The 27962-nt window shown below is 40.5% G+C and overlaps 1 protein-coding gene across 5 annotated transcripts in view; it reads right to left on the bottom strand.

Annotated features, from left to right (window-relative positions):
• LDLRAD4 (low density lipoprotein receptor class A domain containing 4) overlaps nucleotides 1-27962 on the bottom strand; it is a 298222-nt gene that overhangs the window by 172359 nt on the left and 97901 nt on the right. For 4 of the 5 annotated variants that reach the window (XM_064443065.1, XM_064443061.1, XM_064443062.1 and 1 more), the window contains one exon: nucleotides 19649-20104. In XM_064443065.1, coding sequence (XP_064299135.1) covers nucleotides 19649-19688 — 40 coding nt within the window. In that variant the 5' untranslated portion in view covers nucleotides 19689-20104. The remainder of the gene's footprint in view (nucleotides 1-19648; nucleotides 20105-27962) is intronic. The other variant, XM_064443063.1, reaches the window with a different exon arrangement.

The following is a 27962-nucleotide window of genomic DNA, read 5'->3' as shown; positions in this document are numbered from 1 at the left end:
TTCATAATTTTCTAGTTCCATTATTTTTTTAAAATCTCATCAACTATTAATTCATTGCTGTTATCTGTACAGATTTTCTCAACGGAAACTGGCCAGTGTTTCAACTGTGCCACCCAGACAGCTATCAGATGAGATCTAATGCTCTTGTTCACTTCCATTATGTCCAAACATTTATCCCTATCAAAGAAAAAGTAGAACCAAACATTTCCATGTCTCATCTTGCATGAAAAGTCACTTTTTTGTTCAGATGTGGTTCCAAATGTCTCCTTCCAACCATCTATGAAGAACAATTATATCAGGATATAAGTAGCAACGCTGCACTGGCTAGTGGAGTTCTACCTTGTTGCATGTTCTGTGCCAGATACAGCACCTAAAGAAGAAACCCTGGAGCAATATTCTTTTAGAAGACTAATCCATATCCTTCCTATATTCTTCACTTCATTCAGAATCTAATTTCTATGCTCCATGAAGTCAGTAATAAAGCTAATGTTCACTAGAAGGCTGCAAGGATCAGGATTTCAATGAGGAAGGAAAAATTATTATAAATTTCTTGCACCAATATACAAGGACGTCTTTGTTCCCAAGGATGTCTTCCCCAACTATTTCAAATTAGTCAGATAAATGAAAATGTTTTATCTCCGCATGAAGGAAAAGAATACTAGCAGGGTATGTGAGGCATCGTAAGGATGGAAAGATGCCATGAGCTCTGTCTAAAATATTATGCGTTACAGTCTATGTCAATTGTCCATGATCCTGTCACCTCCTCAGCTTGGAAGCCACAAAATCAGGCCTGTCTGAGACAGCCATCATTTCATGATGGCTCTGGGATAGTTCAGAATGAAAAAAATAATTGCACTATTAAATTACTAATTTACGAGAAAGGTGTGAAGGCTTGAAAGAACTGCTCCGAGGCTTCTTGCTGCAGCCATCATGATGAATATGTTGAGCCCCCAGCACCCTGAGAGAGGTTTTGAAGAGGAATAAAAATAAAAGCACAATTAGCAGGCAACTGAATCTAGCTACAGATTGCCTTTGGTTTATTATTCTATTCCCCAGTATGTTAAGGAAGGGTAATTTTAAGAGGACCTACAAGTGAACAGAGACCAGTAACTCTTGGCTTAAATTGCTATTAAAACCTCAACAGCCATTTTATTTTATTGCCAGTTCAGCCACTAGTACCAATAGGTCAAGGGCTCAACTTCACTTTCATTTGACATTGTGTCTTCAGTTGCTAACGCAGACATGGTAATATATCTCTCAACAGCCCAGTTTCAATAGGACTGTAACAGGATCATAACAGGACTTTCAATAGGACATAGGACTACACTTCAAAACAGAGAACATGTTTCTGCGACTGCACGCCAGCCCTACGCCAACCAGTGCTCCCCAATTCCAAGTCTGCAAGCAGCACCCAGTGCTGATGGAAAGGAGTTTGCAGCACATGACGAATCCCGGTGCCTCTCCCAGTTCCCCCACTCCAGAAAAATGAAGAGGATAGTTAAGCATGTCTGGGATTTACTGAGCTGGCAGATTTAGTACTGAACAAGAACACCTTGTGCAGTAAGCAAAGTCCTGATGCATGCAATATGACCTGCAGGGGCAAAAGGAGACAGCCTTATTTGCTTGCCAGCTTGCCCTTTGTCTTGCATCCAGTGATTTTTCCTACTTTTGTTCACTGTGCAGAAAACACTCTTCAGGTACACAAATTTTCAGACTAAACTAATATTGATATGGTCATCACTTTGCTGGCAGTACAAGTTAGCTTCTGAAAATGAGCTTCATGTGTATGTTTTTCCTTCCTTTTTATCACAGATAGCCAACAGACACTGGTTGTATACGATTAAAGCCAATTCAAGCTTAAAAATATTCACAACTATTTTTTAGGGAATAACACACACACAAAAACTATTACAAAACATAACAAAAAGGGAAAAGTCAGAAAATTTTGTGCCTGAGCTATTGAATTGCCGTAGCTGCTTTTTAGATGCCATGATAGAAATAATGCATATTCTATACAAATGTCATATAGAAACTGGCTCCATTGCACTCAGTGTGCAAACCAGACATAGTAATATTTGATGAAAGGTCTATCACTGATATTAGCAACATTATTTGGCAATGTAATAAATCATTAGATGGAAAATTCCACTGAAACATAAACTAAGCTTCTTAGAAATCTGTAAAAGTTCTCAGCTTACCTGCACTTCACACCTTAGACACACCTTCCTTATAACTGATATTTCTAGGTTTTTCACAGATATTTCCTTCCTCATGAAATGTGAAATTTACCATGTGTTTTGTCTTATAACTCGTTTCAGAAAATTTTCCAAGCTCCCAGGTTACTAGTTTAATACTAAAAGAAAAAAATTACTACAGGAACAACAACAAAAGCTATTTTATTAGTAAAACTTAATTGCTTAGGAAAAGTTTCAGTTTTATGAAGAAGTAGTGGGAGAATTTTAAGTGCAAGATGTGCTTAAGTAGTTGCAAAAAAACCAAAAACCCAATCAAAAAAAACCCCAAACCCTTACATGATGGCTCTTGCAAGTTCTCCATGTATTCATTATAAAAATAGAATAAATGAGAGAGTAGCACATGATGGAAATCAAACTCCCCAAACCATTTCTGCTCCTAATGGGTTATGATAAATTTTCTGCCACATTTCTGTTCTTCACTTTACACACATTTGAATCACAAATACTTGCATACTTTGCTACCACACAAAGAAAGTGTTAAATGGCATACGCAGAGCCCCTTTAGACAGGCTGATGACAGAAAGTTTCTAATTAAAGCGAACAAATATGAATCCTGATTTTGTAATAAGGCTCCCTATGCATGATCACCTCTCCTGCAGGAAGAGAAACAGTGGTCTTAAAAGAACAACACAAAACAAAATTGTTCTTCTTCACAGTGTGTTGTAACTCAAAATACACACACCAGTCCATACACTGATAGAAGGGACCTTCCAATCACTTACTCCTTAGCATAGATCAGAAACCACTAAAACTTGGTCAAGCCTTGCAAGGACTGTTGGAGCTAGCAGAAACAGTGTCTCAAGCTGTTAGGTGGAGCAAAAGGGGGCATTACAGTTTCCAGTAAAGCCTCCTGTTTGACTGCTCTTCCCCTCTCCATGGGGAAGAGACAGAAAGCCAAACAGCCAGGTTCTCAAGCTACCAGCTAGACCGCAACCCCTGAGTGGAGGTGGTGAGCCTCATCAAAAGGCTCTCCTCTTTTGGATCTGTCATCAGGAAGAGGTAACACAGGTGGCATATGCACAGGTCAGCTGTGAGGGGACCAGTACTTCCCTTCTGTGCATTGAAGCCATTGTGTGCACTGCCGTTGGTCCCAAAAAGGTTCCTGTGGCAAAGTCACTAGTGGAGCGGAAGCAAAGCTCTGAGAGCAGCAGGGGATCAGGAGGAAGGAGGTACATTCAAACCGACAGATAGCAAATGCTGCAAAGAAGAAAGTGACTTACCTGCTCTAGGAAAATTCCCCTCACAAGGATGCAAAGCTCTATGGTGTGCCCCTGAAGCCAAGGTGATTTGACTGAGGAGCATGAAACCAAGCTTTAAATAGGTTCTTTGAATCACATACGACAGGCCACAAAAAAAATACTTTGGCTACCAATAAGGTCTGTAGTGAAGTCTCAGGGGATGGGAACAACATAAACTGAAAAGCAAATCACAGGCTCAACTGCTTCATCGGGTTTTTAGCACAACTTGATTTGAGCTTAGGTAGAAGAGTCAGCCCTTCTGGCTATACCCAGAGTGAGAAAATGTGAAGAGAGAACTTGGCACAAAGCGAAATGGCTGAAAGTAACTTCAACTCAGGCAGTTCAAAGAAAATATGGGTAATGTGTCCTGAATGGCAAAGGTTGAAATTACAAAGATGTGGTTTTCTGTAGACATGGCAGTTTAATCAAGGCAAGCTTTATGAAGAGACAAGTTATCTTGTAATTGATCAACAGATACAAGTGCAAAAAACAGGCAATGTTTGGAGCATGCAGGCCTGTCATTCAGTATCGTTTTCAAAGACCTGAGGAAGAAGTTGCAACACACACAGCTTATCTACTTTCTCCAACTAAATCAGATGGTCTAATAAAAGAAACTACCACCCCCTATAATTTCTGACTTGTAGAAATTACTAATACAAGGATGTATAGCTCAACATGGTATCTTTCACAGCAAACAGAACAGCTCTTCTCAGTAACAAGAGTACCCATGAGATCGTCAGAGATGCAACATCTTCCAATATCAGCATAAGTCATTATGGGGAAACTGAATCTCCAAATATCTAATAATAAAGTCCAGCAGAATAAATATACAGATAAACATTACATTTGACCCACTGTGCAGCCATGCACCTGCTAGTATCAATATCAATATCTGAACTCTAAATCATATGCAGTTTACTCTTCATGACATCTACAACTAGGTCAGGAGCAGATGGAGAATCGTTAAGAAAGTAATCATTCCAAATTTCAACTACACTGTCATAGGAAGTAAAAACCAGAGCGATCTTTTTTTCCCAGGGAAATCACCCTGAGACAAAGCAACTAATTGTTATTACTACTTAGAACAGAAAAACAGAGCTATGTCATACCTGCAGTCTGATAATCATCATAGCTTTTCCAATAATCTTCATTTTAGCTGTTGTTCCTTCAATTTTTATTCTTTTTTAATATATTATTCTAACATAAAACTATTTGCTGTCATAACGATGCAATTTCAGTTCTCCTTAATTCTTCCTAATATACAAACTCTGACAGCTAAACTTTACCGATTATTACCTATTCAGAATACAGAAACCTAACACAGATGTTATAACCCCTGTAACTTCTTGTGGAGTCTACTTCTGTTGTACAACTTGTCAGAAGAAAAAAACCAAACAGTACTACTTTCAACATAGCTGCAGAACAAACTGAAAGTAACGGAGACAGGAAAGGAAAGGGTTATTGTCTCACTTCACACTAAATGATTTAGTCATTCATAACCAACAAAGGTAACAGAGGCAGGTAAGAATATCATCACTACGTTAGAACATCTGCACAGTAGTGAGAAAATACATACATTTATTTTCACAGTGGACCAGAGCAGCAATGTATCTTCCCCTTGCACTAATGGCATATCTGATTCTTTTTAACATTATGAGACTTGAAATACTCCTTTCTAAATGAACTGGGCATATTATTCAATTTTGTCTCTTCTAGTAGATGCATTTAGGAAAACTAAGTGTCTTAACAACTGTTCAAGTGTTATTAGAGTGGGATCTCTTGTACCATTTATACAAAGACTGTGTTGTTCTTTACTTAATTTCTAATTTCCAAAGAATAATCTTGAAAGATTCAAGTAAAATAAAAGCATGCCTACGGCTGTAGGGTACACAAATATTCCACACATTATTCTCACAGTTTCAAGTTGCACTTTCTAAATCTCATAACAATCAGAAGATATTGATAATATTACACAATGTTAATCAATAAAAGAATTTTTAAGGTTATCATTTTGGAATGCCTTTGTTAAATGATTTCTACTTTTGTATCTCAAAGATTACTGCTCCACTCAATTTAACAATTCATTATTACCACAGAGGTAAAAAGAACATGTGAGGTTAACAGCTATGGCTATTAGCTATAACCTAACCAACATTACAATATAAAATTGATCTGTTTTCTAAAATACAGAAAAAGAGGATTAATACTAGTGTCTCTATAAAAAAGTACAGAAAACCTGGGGGCAAATGCATGGGATAATAGCAAAGAAAAGAGGAAGGAAAATGGGAGCGCACCAAGAGTTTATAAATACCTAGGAACCCATTTCTTGGCATCACGTACCATCTACACAATCTCACATTGATCTAACTTTTAGACAGTGGCCCTATATTTAAGAACAGAAAAACAAAGAATCAGCACACTAGGCTTAAGATACTCTTCTCAAAAATTAGTATAGATCTTTCCCAGTTGAAACTGTTTCAAGACTAAGTTTAAGGATAAGATTTCCAGAGTTTTCCCTGTACAAGTATTTAAAGGTTTTTCTAACCTAGTGTTGGCAGAACTTCATTGTGGTTGTAATGACAGCAATTGCTGTTAAAAGAATCACGTTAACCACTGTATGCACATCTAATTTTATCTTCAGCTTCACCTTCTGCAACCATCACAAGCCAGGCTTTGACATCCTCCTTCTGTGTCTCCATGAATACTCATTCCAGGTGGCAGGCTCAAGCATGTATTTCTTTCAGGGTAAAGTTCTGCAAGTCCACCTCGATTTTAGATATTGTCCCTAGGTCTCACTTCTCTTTCCTTCTTTCATTAACACATCCAGCATTCCGTTGCCTCTTCGTTAGGTCACAGGTACCGAACAGCTGGAAAAAAGCAATTTCACCTTCTCTAGTCTCCTGTTAGCAAGTACTGGCTATTGTGGTATCAACAAAGCTGTCTTGTGAGCTGAACCACAGTGCCATGAACGGGGACAACTGGGGCATTTTGTTCACAACCTCAATACTGATTGAAAGCAAAATGCTAATACAGCAACAGCCAATTTCACTTGCATGAGAATTTTCTCCCCACTGGCTGTCCATGACTGGTTTTAATGCTGTTTTGCTTATGTAGCAGAAGATGGCCCTGAGCAAACTGACAAATCTTGAATGCTTATTTAAAGATTTCCTGGAGGTGAAGGGCTCACATGCCTGAATACTTGTGGGTTTGGTATCTTGTTTGTTTGCTTTCCAAACAGACCACTAGTTTTTGTACGAAATATGATCTTTCCACAAAACTTGCCTTTTTTCCTTCAGAGAAAGAGAGTTACATGAAGAACAGGCTTTTTTGAGGCTCTTCAAAATACATCTTAAGATACCACATAAGTCCAATCCATACGTGTCTAAAGCAACAAAGCAATAAGCCTGCCTCCATTACATTGATGAACACCATATTTGCATTTAAAGATCCCTGAAAAAGAAGTGAAACTAACATGGACAGGTTTATTTGTATTCATCTCACTAAATTTTGTTCCCATAAATTTCAATAATCCTACTCTCTAGTTGGCAATTCAATAAGATTGTTTTTTAAGCCCTTAAGTAATATCCCATATCTTTCAAGCATTCTTGTATCCCAGCACCCCCTTCTTTCCAATGCACAATTAATAATTGCAGATGAGAAGGGTTGTTTGTGTCACATATTTTATGGGCAGCTGTAATTCTTCTTCAGAGAAATTCTTTCCAGCAATGCTGGCATAAAGCAAGCCTCCAGTTTCCACAAGAAATCCTACTGACTTATGTTCTTCTCCTCATGGCAGCAAGTAAAAAGAATAAAGATTCAACAGAGGAAATATGAGAAAATAGTGCAGTATATATACTGCTGACTTGGAGATAAAAATAAATCCATTTGTACTTGTGGTTATCATCTCACCCTTCATGCTGGGTTCAGATTCAGAGGCTGTAGCTTTAGTTCTCAGGTCTGCCAAGCTTTCTAGCTCACTCCATGTAAATACCTCATTTGTGTCTTAGTTGCCTATATGTAAATGGAGCACAGCAGTACTTTTTCTTTCTACTTTTATCTTGCCTTTTTTAGATGCTGAGATTTTAAAAGGGGCTGACCTTCACTGTTTTGGTACAGCAAGGTCCTCATCTCAGTTGAAGGTTCTTTGATGCAACACTGATCACTACGAGCAGCAGTCATATGTCTGAGAGAACATTAACTTGTTTATGTCAAGAAGTAGAATAACATGGTTTTAAAACAGTAACATACTTTGAGAGATTGTACAAAAGCCACTAAGCCAATGCTATATCACTTTTTCTATGCATACACTAGAGAAGGCACTAAATTAAAACATCTTCAAGAACCACACTTGTTGCCTTTATTGTTGGAGCTTACCCCTATTCCTTTTATTACACAGAAACTCTCCAACATTTTCTATGAACAGCACTGGTTTGGGCACAAAAGTTATGATCTCTACAGAAAAAAAAAGGGGTCTTTAGTTCAGAGGTGCCACCTACATCCTGAGTTAAAAACAGTGAAGTTTTTCTGAACTTACTCTTGCATTGTTGTGGCAGGTCATGTGTCTCTTCAAATTCTCGCTCTGAGCAACTGGAAGCAGATAGCTTGAAAGTATTTATTTTGAGACAAGTATAAAAAAGCTCACAAAGGGGCAAAATGAAGACTCATGCACAAACTCCAATTTTTTTCATTTAAATCAAGGACCGACTGAGTGCACAGCCAGTCTGTGAATCTGTCTTCAGCCAGTATAAAGTACTGGTTTGTATAGGCTTAGCCTCCAGGACAAACAGACAATTCTTGAACAATTAACCTCCAAGCAAGCCTTCCAGGCTTTTATGAAGCCAGCACCTTGTCCTGGGTCCTCCTCCCACCACCTCAGCATATGTACACCTACAACACATAGGCACGCAGTGTTGTCAGCAACCGAATGGCATTGAATGAAGCTATTTTACCCTCTAATAACAGAAATTAGCTTATCCTCAGAGGCGTAGATTGAAGATGATGCCTAGATGCTGGCTGTCAAGTAGGATTCTTTTTGGGTGTTTTCATCATGAAAAATTCTCATTGTTAGCTCCTCACTCCTCAAACAAAGCTTCCTCTGTTCTTGCTCTTAAATCAGAAGGGAGCGACTTTCTAGTGAAGAAAGCAAGAAAGCTAAGGACACAAAGAGCCCACAATAGGACAGAAGATTTTAAGAAACAAAATAAAAATCCACATGTATGAAAGACATACTGCTCAATCTGTTCTTTGCTGTTAACACACTGTTAAACCTGGCATGAGAGAGCATGGAAGGGGACCCGTGGTTGTGGAGAACAGGGAGAGTGCCCCCACTCACCACCCACACACAGATACATCTGCTTAAACCCCTGGGGAAATGTCGTGATGGTTTTCAAAGAAAGATTAGGAATTCAGCTGCCCAAACTACTGGGTAAGTTTTATAGTCAAATTATAGTGGGGTCACTACAGGCAAGGATTTGAATATGATGCAGAGAAATTTTGTTTTGATATCAAACCCCAAGTGTCTGAGCCCCAGATACTGTCAAAGCCCACCTGCCCAAAGCCCGCTTGGTTCAGAAATCAGCGGTTTCTCAGCCCTACACAAGAACAGCTTTGAAAAAGATGGATCTCAGAAAGCAGCAGTGTTGTTATAGATATATCAGCGTATTGCATCATATTCTCTTCCAGGGAAAAGAGTATCTTTGGGTGCTTGTAGGAGGCTGGCAGGGCTTGAAGGCTACACCCTATTAGAAAGCAATGATCCTACTAGAAACCGAACATTTTGCTTATGCAGTATTGCTGAGGGCTGAGTCAAAATTAAAGAGGGTGGGAGTACCCCTCTAGAAAGGGTTTGGAAGAGGGGTTGGGCAGTCCCCAGGGAGAAAACCTGGGAGAGGCACAGCGTGGGGGGCATACTTGTGTGGAACCACAATGAAGTGGTTCTGTGAGGAAAGCCAAGCCCTGGGACAAGAGATGTAGCTGATACAGCCACCGGAACGTGCGCATTCGTAGAAACGCTCAGAAGGAGGACAGTGGCCACCCATAAGAAGCTTTGCTCTGAACAAAACCCAAACCAAACAGCAATAAAAAAAAAGCCTGACAAGTAAATTAATCCCCATGCATCTTGGCCGTTTTTCTAAAAAGTAAAATGGTGTAAATATCAGAGAAGTCAAGGTTAACTCTGTATACATAGTATTACCTTCTCCTCAGTAACTTTTAGAGTTTTTAACCACAACATTTACCCTGCAATGTCAAATATTTTCACTTCTCTGTTTACCCAAACTGCAAGTTCTGACTTGTAAAGGCACTGCTACAGCATACAACAAAGAAACATAACATTAATTCGTACTATTTATTTCATGGTAAAAGAAAATTGAGAGAATATCAAGTCAAATGGCCTGATTGATATTACAGAAAAAATCAAGCAGCAAAGCATTAGACCAAAACTTCACTGTGCACTATTTACTCAAACACTACCACCTGGAGCTGAGCACATGGGAATATCCTGCATCATTTTAATATGAATAAAATTAGGTTTGGGCTAATAGCGCTCCTGTTTCCACTCGGCCACTGCACCTCCTCAGCTGCTGAAAGGCAAGTGTGTCAGTAGCTTTTCATCGACTTGGGTTTATGCTTCCTCTTTCAGCACTTTTAAGTGTGTGATGAAACGCATTGCCAGCCCGCCTCACACTGGTGGGCCCATCACTGCTCCCGCCGCTTGGCCGCTACCAGGGGGGGCTGCCCACCCTCCTCTTCCTCCTCCTCCTCTTCCTCCCACACAGGTGATGTCATGCTGAACAACGTGCATGTGATTGGTCTGTTAGAAAGAAGTGAGTGCTCCTGCGCGCATATCTGGCCACCGTCAACAGCCACAGCCAAAGACTTGGTTTTCTGGCCTAAGCACCACCAGCAAGATTGTTACATTCAGCACCTGAAAGGCCTTTCGGCAGTGAAACTACTCTCAGCCAACCCACAATCATAGCCTGCATGTCATATACCATCTCTGGAAGAAAAAAAAAAAAAGCTACCTAATAAAGAATTAACAGAAAACATACACTGCCAATTTAAGAATCAATTTTCACTCCCTTTTTATTTTCCAGGTTCTACTTGAGGAACTACACATTCATTTTGTCCATTCAAAAAGTGTGCCTTTTTATTATGATTAAACACTGAAGTGTAGCATATTTACAGCTAACTTTATTGTCATATTCAGTCTGGAATTGGCCATTTGGCTGATTAAGTTGTATCACGCGAAGGCAGTGTGACATGTACTATTAAGAAATGAGAAATGGCAGATGGGCATTTCCCAAGAACCATCAGGCTTGCAAATGGTAACGCTACAACTGAATATCATATATGAAAAATGCTTATCAAAGGTGAGGATCCAGGTTCAACATCCTCCATGAACAGGCTACAGCAGTCCCCCCCATGATTTGGGAAGGAGAAGTTTGCCATTTCCAGACATGGACTACTTCATAAAATAATTTTAGCAATAGCATTGGCCATGAGATTTCTCTAAATTTGAGCCATCTTTCGCCCTGGCCTGCACAATTCAACAGCCTGTCATTTGGGTTCTGGACTGTCAAAAGAACAAGTGGACCATGCACATATAGCCAAGACTATACATAGACTGAATATTAAAGGACTTTTAAATGGAGCTTAAATTAAATCAACTCAAGCAAAATTAATGTAAATCTAATTTAAAATTAAAAATCAAAAGAAAATCCTTCCAGATTGAAAGGATTTTAGGGTGGAGCTTGACACAAATGGTGTTATGTGATGCAGTAGCCTGCAATATCAGGGGACTGAATGCCAGGTCTGTGGAGGATCCTTTTCTTAGTCCAGTGTCTCACAAGGTGTTTCACAGGACACCACATCACAGCATTTCCTCTGGAGTCCTCTTGGCTTCTTTTCTGCCTTCCTCTGCCTCCATATTGACTGAGCTCCAGGTGGCTTCACAGAGCAAGGCCATCATCTAGAAGTGACTGCCACCCAAATTCTCCCATTCTTCCCCTTAGCAAGTGGAAAAGGATGTAGTACTTCACAGAAACAAGCAAACAGGCAAGGAGGTCTTCTACCACAGTTAAAGCATTTAAAGTATTAAATCCTTGGCCTGTGTGAAATGCCCCTGTATTTGCGTAAGGACTGCCACAGTTCAATTAGCAAAGGCAGTATCTGACCAGTCACAGATTAGACAGTCCTTCAACGAGGCGTTTGAAGAGAACTATCTGTTTTCTTGAGGTGAAAGGAAAAGAAACACAAAGTTTGGGATCAAAACTTAAAAGCTGACCTCCTGGATTTGAAGAGTGACCTAAAGCAAAAACCATTGCTGTTCTAATCACTGATCTTAAGGACAAGAGAAGAACTAGGTTGTGACCAAAAGCTATCACATGGCACCTCTGCTCACAAATTGATTTTCACAGTTTCTCACTCTCCTGTAATTCTATTAAAGCATGTAACCCTGAAGAAACTTTCAAGCTATGCACTACTATCCTTAAAACAGTTTCACCAAATGCTACTGAACGTTACATATTTAGATAGCAAACTCCCAGAGACTAAGGTTGTATCCTCTTCCATGTATTTTTGCTGAGAACACTGTCTGTACTCCAAAAATTGCACGCTCTAACTGAAATATCTAAAGGGAACACAAAGGAATGCGATCTGTTACTATCTGTGTGCTTAGTAAGGGGCATTGCAAAAAGCAATCTGTTTCTCACAAGAACTAAGAGACAGTAAGAGTTGTCCATGGGTGACACAGTAACCTTGAAAATTCATAAAATAAGAATGCATTTCTTGAGAAAATTGCAGAGATTTTAGGAAGGTCAGACAGCTTCAAGAGGCAGATGAAAACAAAACTGGAACAGAGGGGGATGAGAATGCTGTGCTACATAATCAAGTTGTATTTTTAAAATGAAATGTTTATCTGTAATTAAAAATCATGCAAATAATGACAGCAGCAATGTGGGAGACCTGGGTTAATGTATAAATGAGTTTTCAACTGCTTTTAATATTAATTACATTATATACTTATTAGAAGACATTTCAAGCCTGTTTTCCTGTTTTACATTGAGCCTCAATTATAATTCCAAGGAAGAAGGCTACCTTCAGCAGCAGATACACTGGTCATATATTTGATGCTAAGTAAATCGCACACAGTTTTATTCATAATAAAGAAAACAACCTCAAAGGGCAGTTGCTTTGGTTTTTCTCTTTTTTTGATTATTCATAATAATTACCTTTTAAATATGCTTAGTATCTAAGAGTGGTAAAAGCTTTTCTTAAAATACTTGCATACTGTAAAACAGAAGAATGGATGCAATGTTTCTGTAACATTAAAATATTTCTATACAAGTTGCATAGAGATAGAAACATATTTCACACCCCCCAAAAATAAGATGTTTAAAGAAGAAGGCTAGGCTAGAAGGAATGCAATGGAGCAATACTCTAGCAAAAAGAGAGTCCTAAGACTTTAAATGCCTAAGACTCTTAATCTATCCTTTACGAATTATTCCAAGAGCTCAGCAGAATCTACTTAAACACTGAGAAGACAAAGTAGTGCAGGTGGGTTACTAACTTTAAAAATGTACATTTATTACCCAGGGAACCAGCAATAATACAATCACAGAAAAGTAAGGCTGGAAGTGCTCTCGTGAAGTCCATTCCCCTGCCCCAGGGCAAGATCAACTATACATAAACCATTCCTGACAGATATTTGTCTAACTTGCTCTTAAAAACCTTCAGTGATGGAGACTTTGCAACCTCCCTAGGCAATCGGCTGCAGTTTTTAACTAGCCTTACCACTAGAAAAATTTTCCTAATGTCTAACCCTCCACAGTTTCCCAATGTCTAACCCCACCACAGTAAGCTCGTCTGTTACTTTGTGCTCTATCCCTAGCACAACTGGAAAACAGTTTCTATTACCTTCCTCTTTACATGAAATTTCCATATACTTTTAAATGGTTATCACATCTTCCCTCACTCTTCCATTCTCTAAATGAATAATGGCCAGCTGCGTCATATGCAATCTGCTGGAGCAATTTATCTGGTCTCACATGTAATCCCCTCACGGAGCCTCCCTATTCTGAACTACCACCTACATGCCAGAGACATCTCCACCCAAAACGCTAGCAGTTAAGCAAAACAAGATGCAGGGAGAGAAGCCAAACCAAGAGCAGGCTCTCAGACTGCCTTCCTGCAAAGAAAGGTCCCACATAAACCACCAGAAGTCACTGCGGAAGAGATGTGAGGTGGGGTAAGGCACTCACCCCAGAGGAGGAAAGACGAGGAGAGGAAGGGTTGATTTTAGAAAAGACGGGAAGAAGCTTTTAGACAATCTTGAATTAAGTTGTAGTGAGTTGGTCTGGAAGTGGGAGAGGTCTGGAAACAAAAGAAGGTGAAGGAAGGCAGTGAAATGCAGGAAGATTACCAGCAGGGTAGGAAATCTGGAAGAGAAGTGAGACCAGATGTACAAACGGGGAGGGATGGAGGAGCCACAGTACAGAGAGAGGGGATTTGGGTACTGCTGGGGGAAGAGGTGGAGGGAGGCTGGGAAAGCATCAAACATGGGACAAGAAATGCAACAGAAGTCCTGAGTGCCAGTAGGTGGGGGCAGAGGCAGAGCACAGAGCAGAGGTGGGGGGACTGGAGAAGCTCCACCAAGCTGCATTCCTACGAGCATGAGGATCTCCTAACAGATGAGTTCAGTTTCTCTGCTAAAGCAGGGCCTGGGGGAGTATCAGCCAAGTAGAGGAGTTGCTCCTTGGGAGTAACTTGGCCTCTCTGGATATGGCCCAAGGTCAAGCTTCAGCGACAATGACCTTGAGACATAAGGCTGCAAGGGATTATGGAAAGATTTGAGGGTGCCGTCACTTCCACAGGGAAAGGTGTGAGGGAGAAGATATGAAGCTATGACAGAATGGGATCAGAAGGTGACAGGAAAAGTCAGTGCTAGACTGAAGGGCAGGGGCCCACTGCACAGAGCAACCTCTTACTATTTATTCTGGTTTCCATAGTGCTAGAGCTAATAATCCTTCTAGCAGCGCTGAGGGTCACAGGGCAGGGATGCCTCCGAGTCAGCCCAGGTCTGACAGAGCTTGTGCTGAGACAGAGCTAATAAAATCCTGATGGACCTAAGCTGACCTTGCAAGGTCAGGAGGCTTCATACACTGATTCCTAATCCATCCCATAGTGTTCCCCTTATCCTTTGATCATCCTGGATGTCCCTGTGCCACACACTCCCCAACAATGGAGAGCTGATTTCAGAAACAATTCTAAACCAGTACTCAAAACACACACTGGTGAAGAAAGCAGCTAATTTAAAAAATAGACCTTGGCGGTCCAGGATCCCACCACTGTTACCCTAACACCAGTGTAGCACTGAGAATGGCCAAGGCAGAAGGTGTAGCACTTCATGGCAGCTAAGAAGCATGCAAGTGAGGTGGTCCTTCTGACCATCACACCACAGGACTGCTGTATCATGGCCACATCTTGCCATGTAGCTCAGTGCATCAGACACAGCCCTAGCACAAATTCCCACTTCTTTGTGGGAACCTAGGAAAAACATCTTCAGAAAATTTGAGAATTACTGCTCTAGTCTGAAAAAGACCGTTCTTTCAATTCTCAGGGGTCATCTTGTCTAGACCTCTGGCCTTTCTTTTTGCTTTTCTCTGGATGCTTCCAGCAGGCCTGAAGAGCACTGCTTGGAGCAGAAATAGTAAATCAGCCACACAAATGCTAAGTAGAGTAGAAAAATTATTTTGCATGTCTTACATGCAGACTCCTGTCCATATATTCTAGCTTAACATTTATGGCGTAGTATTGTTGATTCATAGCCATTTTCTGATCACTTGCAACTGCCCATCTGTTTTCTGCAGACCTGCTGCCTCACCAGTTATTCTACATTTTGATTTGCACAGCTGATTATTCCTACCCAGCCACAGTTTAGGACTTGTCCTTGATGAACTGCATCATATTTATTTGAGATCAGTTCTCCAATATACCACATTAATTCTGAATTCTAATCCTGTGCTCAGAGAGTTTACATCCTCTCTCTGGTTCGTGTCATCTGGAAATTTTGCATGCAGATTCTATCATCTAAGTCATTAATTAAAATATTGAATATTTTCAGGCAATCCAAGGCAGAATCCCACTTGACATACCCTTCTAGTTTGACTATGAATTACTAGTAATTATTCTGAGAACAGCTTTCCAGCCAACTGTGTACCCACCTTGTAGCCCACACAGCCACTTTGTTTATGAAAGGGTGAAAAACCTTCCAAAAATCAAGATACACTATTTATCCCCTTAGAGGGAAATTAGGCTCCACTGACAAGGTACCTTCTGGAAAAAAACCCATGCAAATTCATTTATCATATTATTATCTACAGGCTATTTATTAAAAAAAAATCAGTTGATTATTTGATTCAAACTTTTTTCCCCCCAAGAATTTAAGATAAACTATCTACTCCAAAGAGGAAAAAGGACCCAGGAAAGTTTACATGTAGGTGCAGTGTTTGCTCTTTCATAGCTTTTTTGAACCTGGACTGTCCTCCGACTGTTCTCCAGTGTAACTATTAATCGCTCAGACATTGCTTCAGCTATTTCACCCTATGTTGCAGAGATAATTTAATAAGCCCCATCTTGTTCTAGAATACCTATTATCCTATCTCATTAGCTTATAATCAGTTCTGTCCTGCTCTAGTTGGAATTCTTACCTTTCTCAAGGTAGCAGTCCTTTTCTTGCCACCTGATTACAGGTCACACTATTTGGCGAAGAATGATGCAAAAAAAATGTCATGTACTACTTGGTCCTCTCTGCACTATCAGATCATGAGTTTTGTCATTCCCTCTCAACTAGTAGTGTAGAAACTCAGCCTTCCTCTCATTAGTGCTGAGGACTTATAGCATGTTTCCTTGTTACTATGTCCTCTATTAGTTGTACTTTATTTTGTGCCTTGGCCTACCCAATTTGGCCATTGTGTTCTTCTAATGTTCTTTTACACTCATCTCTAGTAACATATCTGGTTTCCACTTTTTTATTGGGACACCTTTTATTTTTGCTTTTAATATTCTCTATTGTGACTTGAAAATAAAAAGCTAGTTCCTTTAGAAATTGCCAGCCTTCCTGAATTTCTGAGGTTTGTTTCCCAATAAATGTTACCTGCCAGTTCTGTGAGCTGAATGCAATCTACTTTCTTGCATGCTGTTGCTTTTATTCTCAAATTTTCTCTTCTTGTTTTCTGACGTCACTCTCATGATTGCTATCACTCAAATTACCTTTTACCATCATAGGCTCAGCCATCTCTTTCCTAATCAAGCCCAGGAGCACTTCCCTTCCATTACCTTTCCTCCATTTGGTAATCCTGAACCTATTATACTTGCATGATCTACTGAAATTATTTAGCCAGTGAAGCGAAAAAGCTTTAACCATAAGCTATTGTTTGCTAATATATGATAAAGTGATTGCATGACCCCAACTCTTGGAACAAGAACCATCTGCAAAGAAGGGCAACTTTGGCATCTGTGACAGAAAAATGAACATACAGACAGGATCAAAATATCTACTAGCCTAACTGTAAGCCTTTCCAGGTCACAGTGATTAGCAAGGTAGAAAGGAGGTTTATGAGATACTCCAAAGGTGGCTACACAGAGGCATCGTCCTCCCAGGCTTCTTTTGCCAGCACTCGGTTCAGTTGTAAATTGAAATGATTACTCTGATTGTTGCAATAGCTGCAATCACTTAGCATGGCTAGATTCAGTGTTGACACTGCACAGGTTTCAGATATCAAAGCTTTTTCTGCACAAATTAGCTCCCTTCTGCATGTTGTCATGCCCCCTCTGCTGCTAGAAGCTACTGTTTTCTCCCACAGCTAAAATGGCATTCCAATAAAACAAAAGGAGCAGTATAGCAAGGATCAGAGGAGCAACCATACGCACCTGCCATTACACTTTTATTGTAACCCTTAAATTAGCATAACTCAGTCCAATGAATTTCTCTAGGAAATACATACCTACCCACTGTTTACCGCTGAATGCATTATATAAATCTAACAAGGAACAAGAAAGATCTCCAAAAAGCAAATATGGATATCAATCTGATGCAGGTTAGAAGAAACACGAGTCCTTGCCTTCTCCTCATATAAAGCAATGATATTTCAACCTGTTTCCTTTACAAGTTTCCTGAACGTATGGTACAACTTAACTCAATGTTTAATAAATCTTTAGTACAGCTACCAAGATTTGAAAATGTTTATTAACATCTTTACCTGAGGGCAACTCCAAAAGAATGTAAGAATTCCTTAAGAGAGACCAAGCAACCTTCACACTGTTAAAGTCTCCAGAACAGGTCTGCATCTGCTGGGTTGTCACCACAATCTGACTATTGCCCTGGGCCTCCAGGGACCCCAGTTTCATCTCCCTGAATTTTATGCAGCGCTATTTGCCAGGTCTGTTCCACCCAGAAGCAGTCACAAGGTTAGCAGCTTTCTGACATCCTGCTGCCCAAACACCCTGATCACATGCCTACAACCCCTACCATCTGGGAGCTAAGGGACAGCAGATGCTGTGGCAGAAGAGTGTAAAGCTGGGAAGAAAATAATATAATATTGCAAGGGTGCTAAAGGTAATAAGGTTTTCAGCACAGGAAAGAGCCACAGAAGGCAGGGCAGGTAAGGAAGAAAACAGATATTCACACAATAGGAATTTTGGTGGAGAGCAAAGGAGTGGCAAAAACTTATAGGAACTTAGAGGACTGGCAGGGAGCAGTGAGGAGGAAAACCCACAAACAGGACAAGAAATGCAGTGGGGAGCTGTAGGAGTGTGCTGCCAGCCAGGCAGAGGCAGGACGGCCCTGTGGCGGTCCCAGACCTCACACCTCCCATCAGCACTGGAGCACATGTGGAGAAAAGTTTCCTGTTTCCGCTCGTTCAAGACACGTCTCGCTGACACACACGGAAACCGTGTTGTAAATCCAAGCAACGCAAGGCAACAGAGGCAGTCAGGACTGCACTACTGCTCCAAAAATGATGTGCTGCTGCGGGCAGCCGGACACAGAGCTGCCACCCCACTGCAGCCAGAAGGGCAGGACCAGCCTCTAAGAGTGGATCTGCTTTGGGAAAGGACAAAGTGGGAGCCTGCCCACAGGGAAATGAACGGTTTTGCTGTTCCTTCCTGGGAAGAGCTCCTAGAACAGCAAGCAGCCCAGGATAAAGCAGCCTGAGACAGAAAATTATCTTCCCATACATACAACCCACAATCCAGTAAACTTCCCCTAAAGGCTAAAATTTTAAATTGCAAAAATAAACATCTTGCACATCACTAACCTCCATTGTGGTACTAATCCATTATCTAGACCTACTAAAGCAAGAGGAATATCCAGTTGATTTTCTACACAGTTCCTGCAGGGTCTCAGCTGGCTGGCAGATGTGGAAACAAAGCAGCAGGATCATCTGATCCCTGTTTCCTTCTCCCACCTCTCAAATCAGAAACCAGTCCAGACAGGGAAAGCACTGAATGAATTCCAGTGGACTTTACACTAGAGGGAGCTTTCCTCAGAGAGACACACCACCTTGGCATCCTCTTTCTCATTACATTCTTTTCAATGAATCTACATGGAAATACACTGGACTCAGGTGAAACAGCTACCATTTAAACCCTCCTGGTTTGCCAGTTCAAGCACTGCAGGACTGCAGTGGCACAGGGCAGGAGGGAGTGCAAGGCACCTGGGCAAGTTCTGCCCAGAGATGTGCTCTGGCTGACGAGGTGAAGCTCAAGGTTGACATGTTTTTGGGTAGCCTCCTGATACGAACCATGTCCATCCTGTGCCCTCACCAAACTCCCATGTTGAGCACAAGAACAGCATAGACTACATTTTACACTGAGCCAGGAGGCCTCTCATTATTAAGCTGTTAATGAGTACTTCAATGAGGAAGGCTGAGATACACCTTCCCTAAGGCTTGTGGCCATCCATTCCAGAGGGCCTGAAATACGGATAACTGTGTTACTCATTGTTAATACAAGTGTTGAACTGTTCCTCAAGTGAACTGTTTTAAAATATTATTTAAACCAAAAGTACTACAAGATGCTAGCGACAGCCAGGACGTATTCAATTTATTTTCTAAACTGTCCCAAAATTATGAGCTGAACTAGAACTGAAGTCCTTACCTGTGAAAGCATTTGTGGCCTGAAAACCAGCTTCCTGCATACTGCTCTCCCAGTGAAGCTTGAGATTCCCGTCTTAACCTGTCCTTACTGGAGACAACTGCAGAGCTTGGAGCTGTCAAGTCACTTCCATCTTAGCTCATCAGAGTCCATTTCTCTTTCCATTCCTGTATTTGGCACCATCCAAGATGATGATCCCAGGTCTCTCGATCTGTAGGCAGAGGGGATCTGCACTGAACCTAAGTAGGAAGCGTTGGACAGTCCCATCAACCAGCCAGCCACAGGATTTGGGCCATGATGAATGTGGAAATGAAGCAAATCACCTGCCAGGACTTTATTTTCCTTTTACAATTAAGTTCTAATCCTCTGTTCATCCAGCACCATTTTTTCAGGTCTCAGCCAATGGTGATGTTCAATTGTCTCTCCTCTCTTGCGTTCCTCTCCCCTCAGGCACGCTCACTGAGAAATTAAAAAAGAAGAGATTATGTTTCCCGATGACCTGTAGCAACACTAAAATTAACAGACTCCAGGGAACAAAAACCCAAAACACATTATCAGGGACTGATTGTACACATTAAAGGAGATCTTCAGAAGGCAAATATTGCGATTTTGCTGAGATGCAAAGTGTGACCACACAGCTCTTTGAAGTGCAAAGAGGAACAGTGCTGAGGGTGTCATATGCATCTCTGAGAACATGATATGATTTACATTTCAAAAGCCATATTTAGCAGAGATGGGGGCAGCAATACAATAACAAAATTGCAGTTAAAAGGGAAAAGGAAAAATACTCAAGGCTCTCAAGTCTAGTCTATTCAAAACCACAGTGAGATTATTAGCATTTCATATAGCTGCTTCCCTTCTTTTCTGGAGCAGGAAAAGAGAGTGCTGTCTGCCGACACTGTATGTGCCATTCTAACGTCTTCTGAGATTAAAAACCTTTGTATATCTTGCTGTCGATTATCCATTTAAAATCTCAATTGTAACACAGATGACGCAACTGCAATGTCTTCAGACATTCGGTAAGGTTAAAAACACCCACAGGCTATACAAGAGAAAGGTGGTTAAGTTTTTCTAGATTCTGATCCTTCTGCATAGCATGGATATCTGCAGCTCACTGAAAACTAGAGTTGTTGCACATACAGTTTATTATATTATTTTAAAAACCAGAATACATTTACTTTTATGGGGTGAAGGTGAACAGCAGTCAGGTACATGTTTACAGAGAGGATTATTTTCAAAAACATGGAAGAAAGAAAAGAAGACTTGGAGCAAAACCTGCTCACTCCCCAGCCATCCTGTTCCTTCACATAATAACACTTGGCTGGCTATCTCCCTGTTCGGTGGCAGAGGCAGGCTGAAACTACATCTGTGAAGATCTTACGATCTACTAATGTATTTTAGCTAATGAGTCTAGCCAGGGCTTGCAGTACTAGATCAGGCCTGCGGTCCATCTCCTGGAGCAGACCATATCAGAGGGTGCTGGTGTCACTGTCAGTCCCAGTACCCACTGCTTTGCAGAACAGTGCAAGACCGTGCTCAGCGGGCAGGCGTGAATAACCCACCACCCGCTCCCCAGCTCCACTTCACCCCTACCCTGACCTGCAGGATCTAGAGACTAGCTTGTACCCTGCAGGATAAAGCTTAATATCCCAGATAGTCCAAAACTGCAGAGAAGATTCTCACGCTCCTCGGGGCACCTTCTGCTCTTCAGCCCCCGAGGGCTTCATTAGGGCCCTCTCTTGGGGAACAAAAAGGATCGCTTCTCAGGTGTGTCACTGAGACCAAGTGAGTCTGACACCTGATGAATGTAATTTGCCTCCGAACACACTGAATGAAAGGCAGCTGCTAACAAAGATGAGTTTTCTACCTTAATGATGTTGCTGCTTTTTTTTTTTTTCCAATTTTGTTACACCAGATTACTGAAGAACACCCATTTTTGTCTCAAAACACAGCACAGGATTGACTGATTAGTTACTTGTATTCAAATCTAGTAATTTGCATTCAAATCAAGTAAGGTTACAGAACAGATTTAAGATGTTTTCCCCATTTCTTACCCAAACATCTCAACTTAATAGAGGAGAAAGTGGAAATTAAGGAAAAAACCCTAAAACAATGCATTTACATGTAGTTTCTTCTATCAGAAAAAGCTGCATTAAAAATTTTAGAATAGTGTTTAAAATGCTATTGTTCCTGAATGTCAGGTCCTCAAGATGCTTTTTCAGCTCTTCAAAGTGCTCTGTACAACTAATAACCATTTCATATGAGGTTATTTTATTCTAAAATACACACAACTGACGAAGTGTAATATACATACATCGCAGCACATATTTCTTTTGGCTCTTAACATTGTGCTAACTATTCTATAATGACTACAGATGGATGCTGCACTCATTTCTCAAGCTTTTTCTCTAGAGGCCTGAGTTTCTTCTATATTTATAAAAGCAGGTCCATATTTGCATTCACATTTTCAGCAAATGTGAATATTTATATTTATATATTTATAAAAGCAGGTCCATATTTGCATTCACATTTTCAGCCTTATAGCTTTTGATTTTGGTTTATAAATCCACAATTCCAATGCCTTCCATTTTCAGCATTTTAATTTCTCTCCCCACCTTAGAGATGCTCAAGAGATGTGTGCTAATACCTTAGTATCCAAGGAATTATCTTACTGTTACATCTTTGTATTAGATATAATAAACTTCTGATTCTTAAAAGAATAAAATACCTTTACTTTCTTGAAAATTAGCGTTTTAGTAAAAGAAGAATTACTTTCCACATCTTCAACACTTCGTCTGAAGAACCCAACAGTGCTGAAGAAACTCTATAATGCAGGCACTTTGAGCAACCACTGCTTCTTCCGATAGAAAGATGTAATTTTAACAACATTACTGGACACTGAAACACTTACAGAGTTCATTCAGACCTTAAAATTTAAACGGTAGTGCACTGCATCAGGTTTAAGTCTTCCTTAAGGACTCAAGTGAAAGATACTGATATCTCTTGATTGCCCTAAGCAAGCATTTTCTATTACTGCAAAAGCACTATTCTCCCTTGGCAGATAAACTCGGAGGTGGCTGGCAGGCTGCTGGGGAAGCCTGTGCAGTGTTCAGTGCTTGCTGGGCCTCTTCACAACTCAAAACTAAGTTCAGTACTTACAAAATGCTTCACACTTATGGCTAAGTAGGCTATTTAATGAGTATTTTCAACAGGCAGACCTTTCGTCAGTCACATTCGCACCGATGAATGGCCCGTTCATCAGTCACATTTTCATGATTTCGAATGCATCCTGGTGAAGACCAAAATGCAGCCCAGCTGATACCGCAGCAAATAAGGAAAACGGCAAATTACAATTTTAGACACATGTAGAGCTATAATCTTTCTATTGTACTTTACATTATCCAGAAATTTTCCATTAAAACTGAACCGATGTTTAAAGAGAAGAGGTTTCTGTTTGTTTTCTAACAGTGTGACATGTTTGCATACACAGAATGGGTTGGGACCTCTGCTGATGCATTTTGGTGTGGCTCAGCCAACTCCAGTGAAGCTATGTGTTTATCCTTTTATACCAGAGAGGTGCAGAAATGCTAAACCAACCTGCTTAAAGGACCAAAAAGTGAAAAGATGTACCTGAAAAAGAGAGTGGAAAGTAAACAATACTGACAGAACTACAATAAGGGATGATCTTTGATGTAACTATTGTGTCTTTCATAACCTGCAGAGACCCCAGTGGGAACATGCCCCATTATACTGATCAGATGGCAAAGAGAAAATGTAGACTAGAAAGACTAGATACTTTCTCTTTGCTCCATCTGTTACCTCCTTTCCAATTGCAACAGGATCTCTGCTTCCACTTCTGCTTTCATTCATCCACTGCAGTGTTATACGAGTCTCAGAAGCAAACCAAAGCAAAACATTGTGTTTTATAAATACATAACTGTGTTATAAAGATTTTCGGCTACTATGCGCTTATGTAATTGAATACCTAGAGAAAAATCAAATCCGTTTGTTTTCATCCTCTCCACTTTTCTCAGATTTGGTCCTGGGAGAGACACCGCCATCCAAACCTCAAAAAAACTACAAACAGATAATATTTTGACTATTTAACACCTTATGTGAGTTACATGTTCTCATAGTATATTTAGCTAGTCAACCTGCTATTCCTCTTTTCTAAACATTTGAAGATGCAGTATTAAAGGGCCACTGTAAAAAAGAATCTGAGAGAGAAAAGTAGGCAGCGAGTATCATTAAATCCTTCAATAATATCTCTGTTTTATGAAATATTGTGCAACCAAGCCTGGAGGAACTTGCACTGAAAGAAGAAGTGAAAAACTCCTTTTTTCCAAGACTGATATCTCTGTAATGTCTTGAAACACTCAAAAGCATCGGCTGACATGTAAATGCTGCAGCTTGGGTTTTTCGTTTGGCTTTTTTCCATTTCCTTTCACTATATACAGTCTGTTTCTCTGGCCATGTGCTGTTGGTTCCCACACAGGCATTAGGAACTCACTGGATGTGTTGTCAGAAGGGCCACAGCCATGGGAAATGTTTCCTGTGACAGTCCTTGGCATAAGACATCCCAAAGGACAACATTTCACTAAGGTATTTTAACAATTTTCATAACAGGAGTATCTGTAGAGTAAGCCCACAGGTTTACATTTTTGAGAAAGTTACTGAACAGCTTGTGAGCTCCAGTTTAATTTAACTTAATAAAAGGAAGACTCGCTGCTTAAATTTCTAGCTTTCAGGTGAAAGAATTGTCAAAGAGGAAGCCTGAGCTAACCTGCCCTGCAGACCTTTGGCAGGAGCTCCACTGCCACGAGCACCGCCCCACTCTGTGACTACACACAGGACAGAAGCAAGGCTGGCTGAGCCGGCAGCATGAGTCCAGCTTAATGGGAGATTTAAGTGTGTCTCCAAATTCAAAGAAAAGAGTAATGTGACTGAAGCTGGGACAAGCACTGAACTACCCACATGCTTAAACACTTCACTGAAGTAAGGCCTATACTTGCAGGTTAGGGCACCACTGACTTGCATATATATTTAAGATGTTTCTGGCTGGAGAGACACTTCCAACATTCTGTTTTTATAAAATGGTGTTTGTAAAAATCTCTTTTAAAGTTTGCTAAAGCAGTTTAAAGTGAAGCATATGTGCACACATACAGCTCACCTCTCCACCCCCTTTTGGATTCACCAAGAGTTTTCCAGGCTTTGATTTTGCTTCTCATAGAGACTTCTAAATTAGATATTAATATCTACCAGTTGTACCCACTCTTTTTTCAGATGATAAGGCCTGTGTTTTACTGTGTGATCCTCACTTATTTTATTTACTTCTATCCATAATTTCTCTAATTTCTAAGATAACACTGCACCAGTGCTAAGTGAATCCTGGTTCTTGGGAAACACTATGCTCCATAACTCAAAAGACCACTTAAAAAACTCAAGGCGACTTTCACAGGAGACCATACACAAATCAAACCGAAAACCAGATGTTTAAAATGTTTATCTAATCACATCTTTCTCACACACACATATACAACATTTGTTTTCACTTTCTATCTTCAATATTTGTATAGGTCAGTTGTGACTTTTTAAACAGCTGCTGTATTTCACTTTCTTGGGGCATTTTAGTGACATAAAAAATGAGTTTGTATGTTATGTTATACATATTTATAGTCCTACAGATACTTTCAGATACTCTTCAGCTTGTTTAGGAATAGTGTCCAAGAATCTTTTTTCCTTCCTTTTTTTTTTACAACACTCCCTGAACTGGGGCAAAGGGAGGACAACCAAAGCTAGGTGTGGTCTTTCTGCATTAGTTGAAGCAAGAAATGGGTCTTGAGAAGGGGGCATGTTGCCAAAATCAAGCATCATCTGTTAAAAAAAATGTTCTAGAAAGCAAGATGCATCCCCAACGCTAATGCCAGCACACACTGCAAAACCCACTACAGACAAGGCCCGGTTTAAAAGAAGAAGCATGAATGTTTCGGTACAAGCATGTCTTCTCCTCCTCCTGTTTGTTTGTATCTTTTTGGAGCGAAGCAACAAACTGAAGCAATGATATAAAAATCAGTTTGTTTAGTAGCTTCATGCCAAAGTGAATAGCCTCTAGTAATCAGACAGCAAGGATTATTTCACTTGAAGAAATCCTATAAGTAACTGATAACACAAAGGAGCATGCCACATTTCCTTCCATTAATCTTGTTAAGTGAAATAATTAATTTAGGTCTTCTATTTTCTATCTCTACAAACAAACTAAAGAGCCACACATTTTCTCATAGCTGTGCTGACAGAATGCAGTAAAACCCCAGTGGAAAAGTTTACTAAGATCTCTGTGACAAGCTATTGGGTTTGGATGAGATAATTATTGGGAGAAACCATACAAGCCACGTTATGCAGGGCAAATGAGAAGATTGCATTGTTTATTTTTGGACTTAATAAAACTATAATTACCAGAAGTTGTCAAGAGAAATCATTAATCATGCTGCTCTACGAACCTGACCAGTCAAGAGAAACGCCTGAGCTCTGAATTTTATTTGCCAAAATAACAAAAAGGTAGTAAGAACAGAATCTAGTCTTAATTAATCTTTTTCCAAAGCAACACAGGGTCAGTACTTGAATTTGCAGAAGGCTGGTAAAAGCAAAAATTACATTGAGGAGGTTGGAGAAAAGATCACAAGTTTTTTGACTGGTGCCCATGACTTTTATGACAAACAAGCAGTTGCCAGAAACCCAGGGGATTCTGCCATCTCTCAAGACTTTGAGCATCCAACATCCAACTGCACTCCAAGGGCCACATAGCATCCCTGCACACCACTGGAAAAACCGTGGTTCTGACTCATAGCTGCAGAACCCCGCCATCCAGATAAGCAGCAGTAGGACAGGGAAGTTACTGCTTTAACTCCGCTGTGCCACGTAGGGTGCACGAACAGGGAGGAAACAACTTAGGAGAACACAACACGGCCACTGCCCATCTGTTGTTAAGAACATTATCAACATGGAGCTGAGCAAAAGATGACACAGATGCTTCTCTCCTCCTCCTCTCCCACAGCAACTCTTTGCTGTTTCAACAAAACGTTTCTCCTGGCTTCCTTTCACCTCATCTCAAGAACCCACCAGACAGACAAAAGCATTGTATGTTATTTACAAGCTCTCCAAGCATGCCTCACACATTTCCTAGCTTTTTGCCAGCCAACACAAGCTTCCCAGTTCCTTTATCTAAGTGTTTAGGAGGACAGGGTCATGTCATCGCCACTGAAAAACCTTGCGTAAGAGAAGCAAATGGCCAGCATGCCTTCCCTGCAGCTAATGAGTTATGTCAACCATCCCCATCGCCCCTAGGAGACTCAGCAGCATCCCTCCTCTCTCCACCAACAGCACCTTTTGGGTGAGAGTATTGTACCCACCAGGGAAAGGGTGCAGAGCTGAAACCAACCTCTCCCACTGAATTGGTTAGAGCAGCCAAAAATCCTAATACACACAATGAAGATACAGACACACATATCTACTTCATTCAGACTGTGTGGATATAGTCACGTTGCACTTCATTTCTGAAGGCAGAAGCGTCTGCACTCTAATTGTTCTGGAAAGGTAATGCAGAAGACAGTATCTCCCACATGAAAATCTCAAGCAGCATATGGATGTGGAATGGTGCATTTCTCCCACTGAACAGTACTGGGGACTATGGAAGTAAATATATATGAGAATCTGAAAATTCAGAGATTAACAGGAGTTATCCAACGTTATTCCAACTTCTGTCAAAACACTTGGTATGACTGAAAAAGCACAACACAAAGCTCATTTTGGCAAATGCAAAATGCAGAAGAGAACCTGTGCTAACTGTAAAGAAAAACGAGCTTGGTGCTGAAAAGCCACTCAAGGGGCATAGAAGCTGTTGGAGAATAAAACTACTATCTGTGCAGTACTTGGGTTTGCTACATACAGCACTGGGAAGTGACGGTGTTCAGCCACTCTCAAGAAGGATGTAGCATCCTCTGCGCTTGGGTCATGACTGAAGAAAATCCTCTTCTGCTAAAGAATAAAACATGAACTATATAATTGAATTAGCATAAAGTGCCACCATATCAATTGAAGAAGGACTGATAAGAATTTCATAACTTTCTGGAAGGCTGTATCAGTCAGTGCTACAGAAGTCCATCTGCTGTGAGCAGCAGCTGTTCAGGAGGGCAAGGAACGTAGGAGAAAAGCCCACTAGTATTTTACACACATTACTACACGAAACTAGTTCTAGTTTCCTGCAAATCAAGCCATGCCACAAGAATTCATCTGGTTTATTTACAGTGTCAGTAGCCAATAT

Source organism: Phalacrocorax carbo, chromosome 2, assembly GCF_963921805.1.
Source record: "Phalacrocorax carbo chromosome 2, bPhaCar2.1, whole genome shotgun sequence".
In the NCBI taxonomy this organism is placed as follows: domain Eukaryota; kingdom Metazoa; phylum Chordata; class Aves; order Suliformes; family Phalacrocoracidae; genus Phalacrocorax; species Phalacrocorax carbo.
The sequence above is the reverse complement of the archived record's forward strand: the minus strand, read 5'-3'. Positions and strand labels throughout refer to the sequence as shown.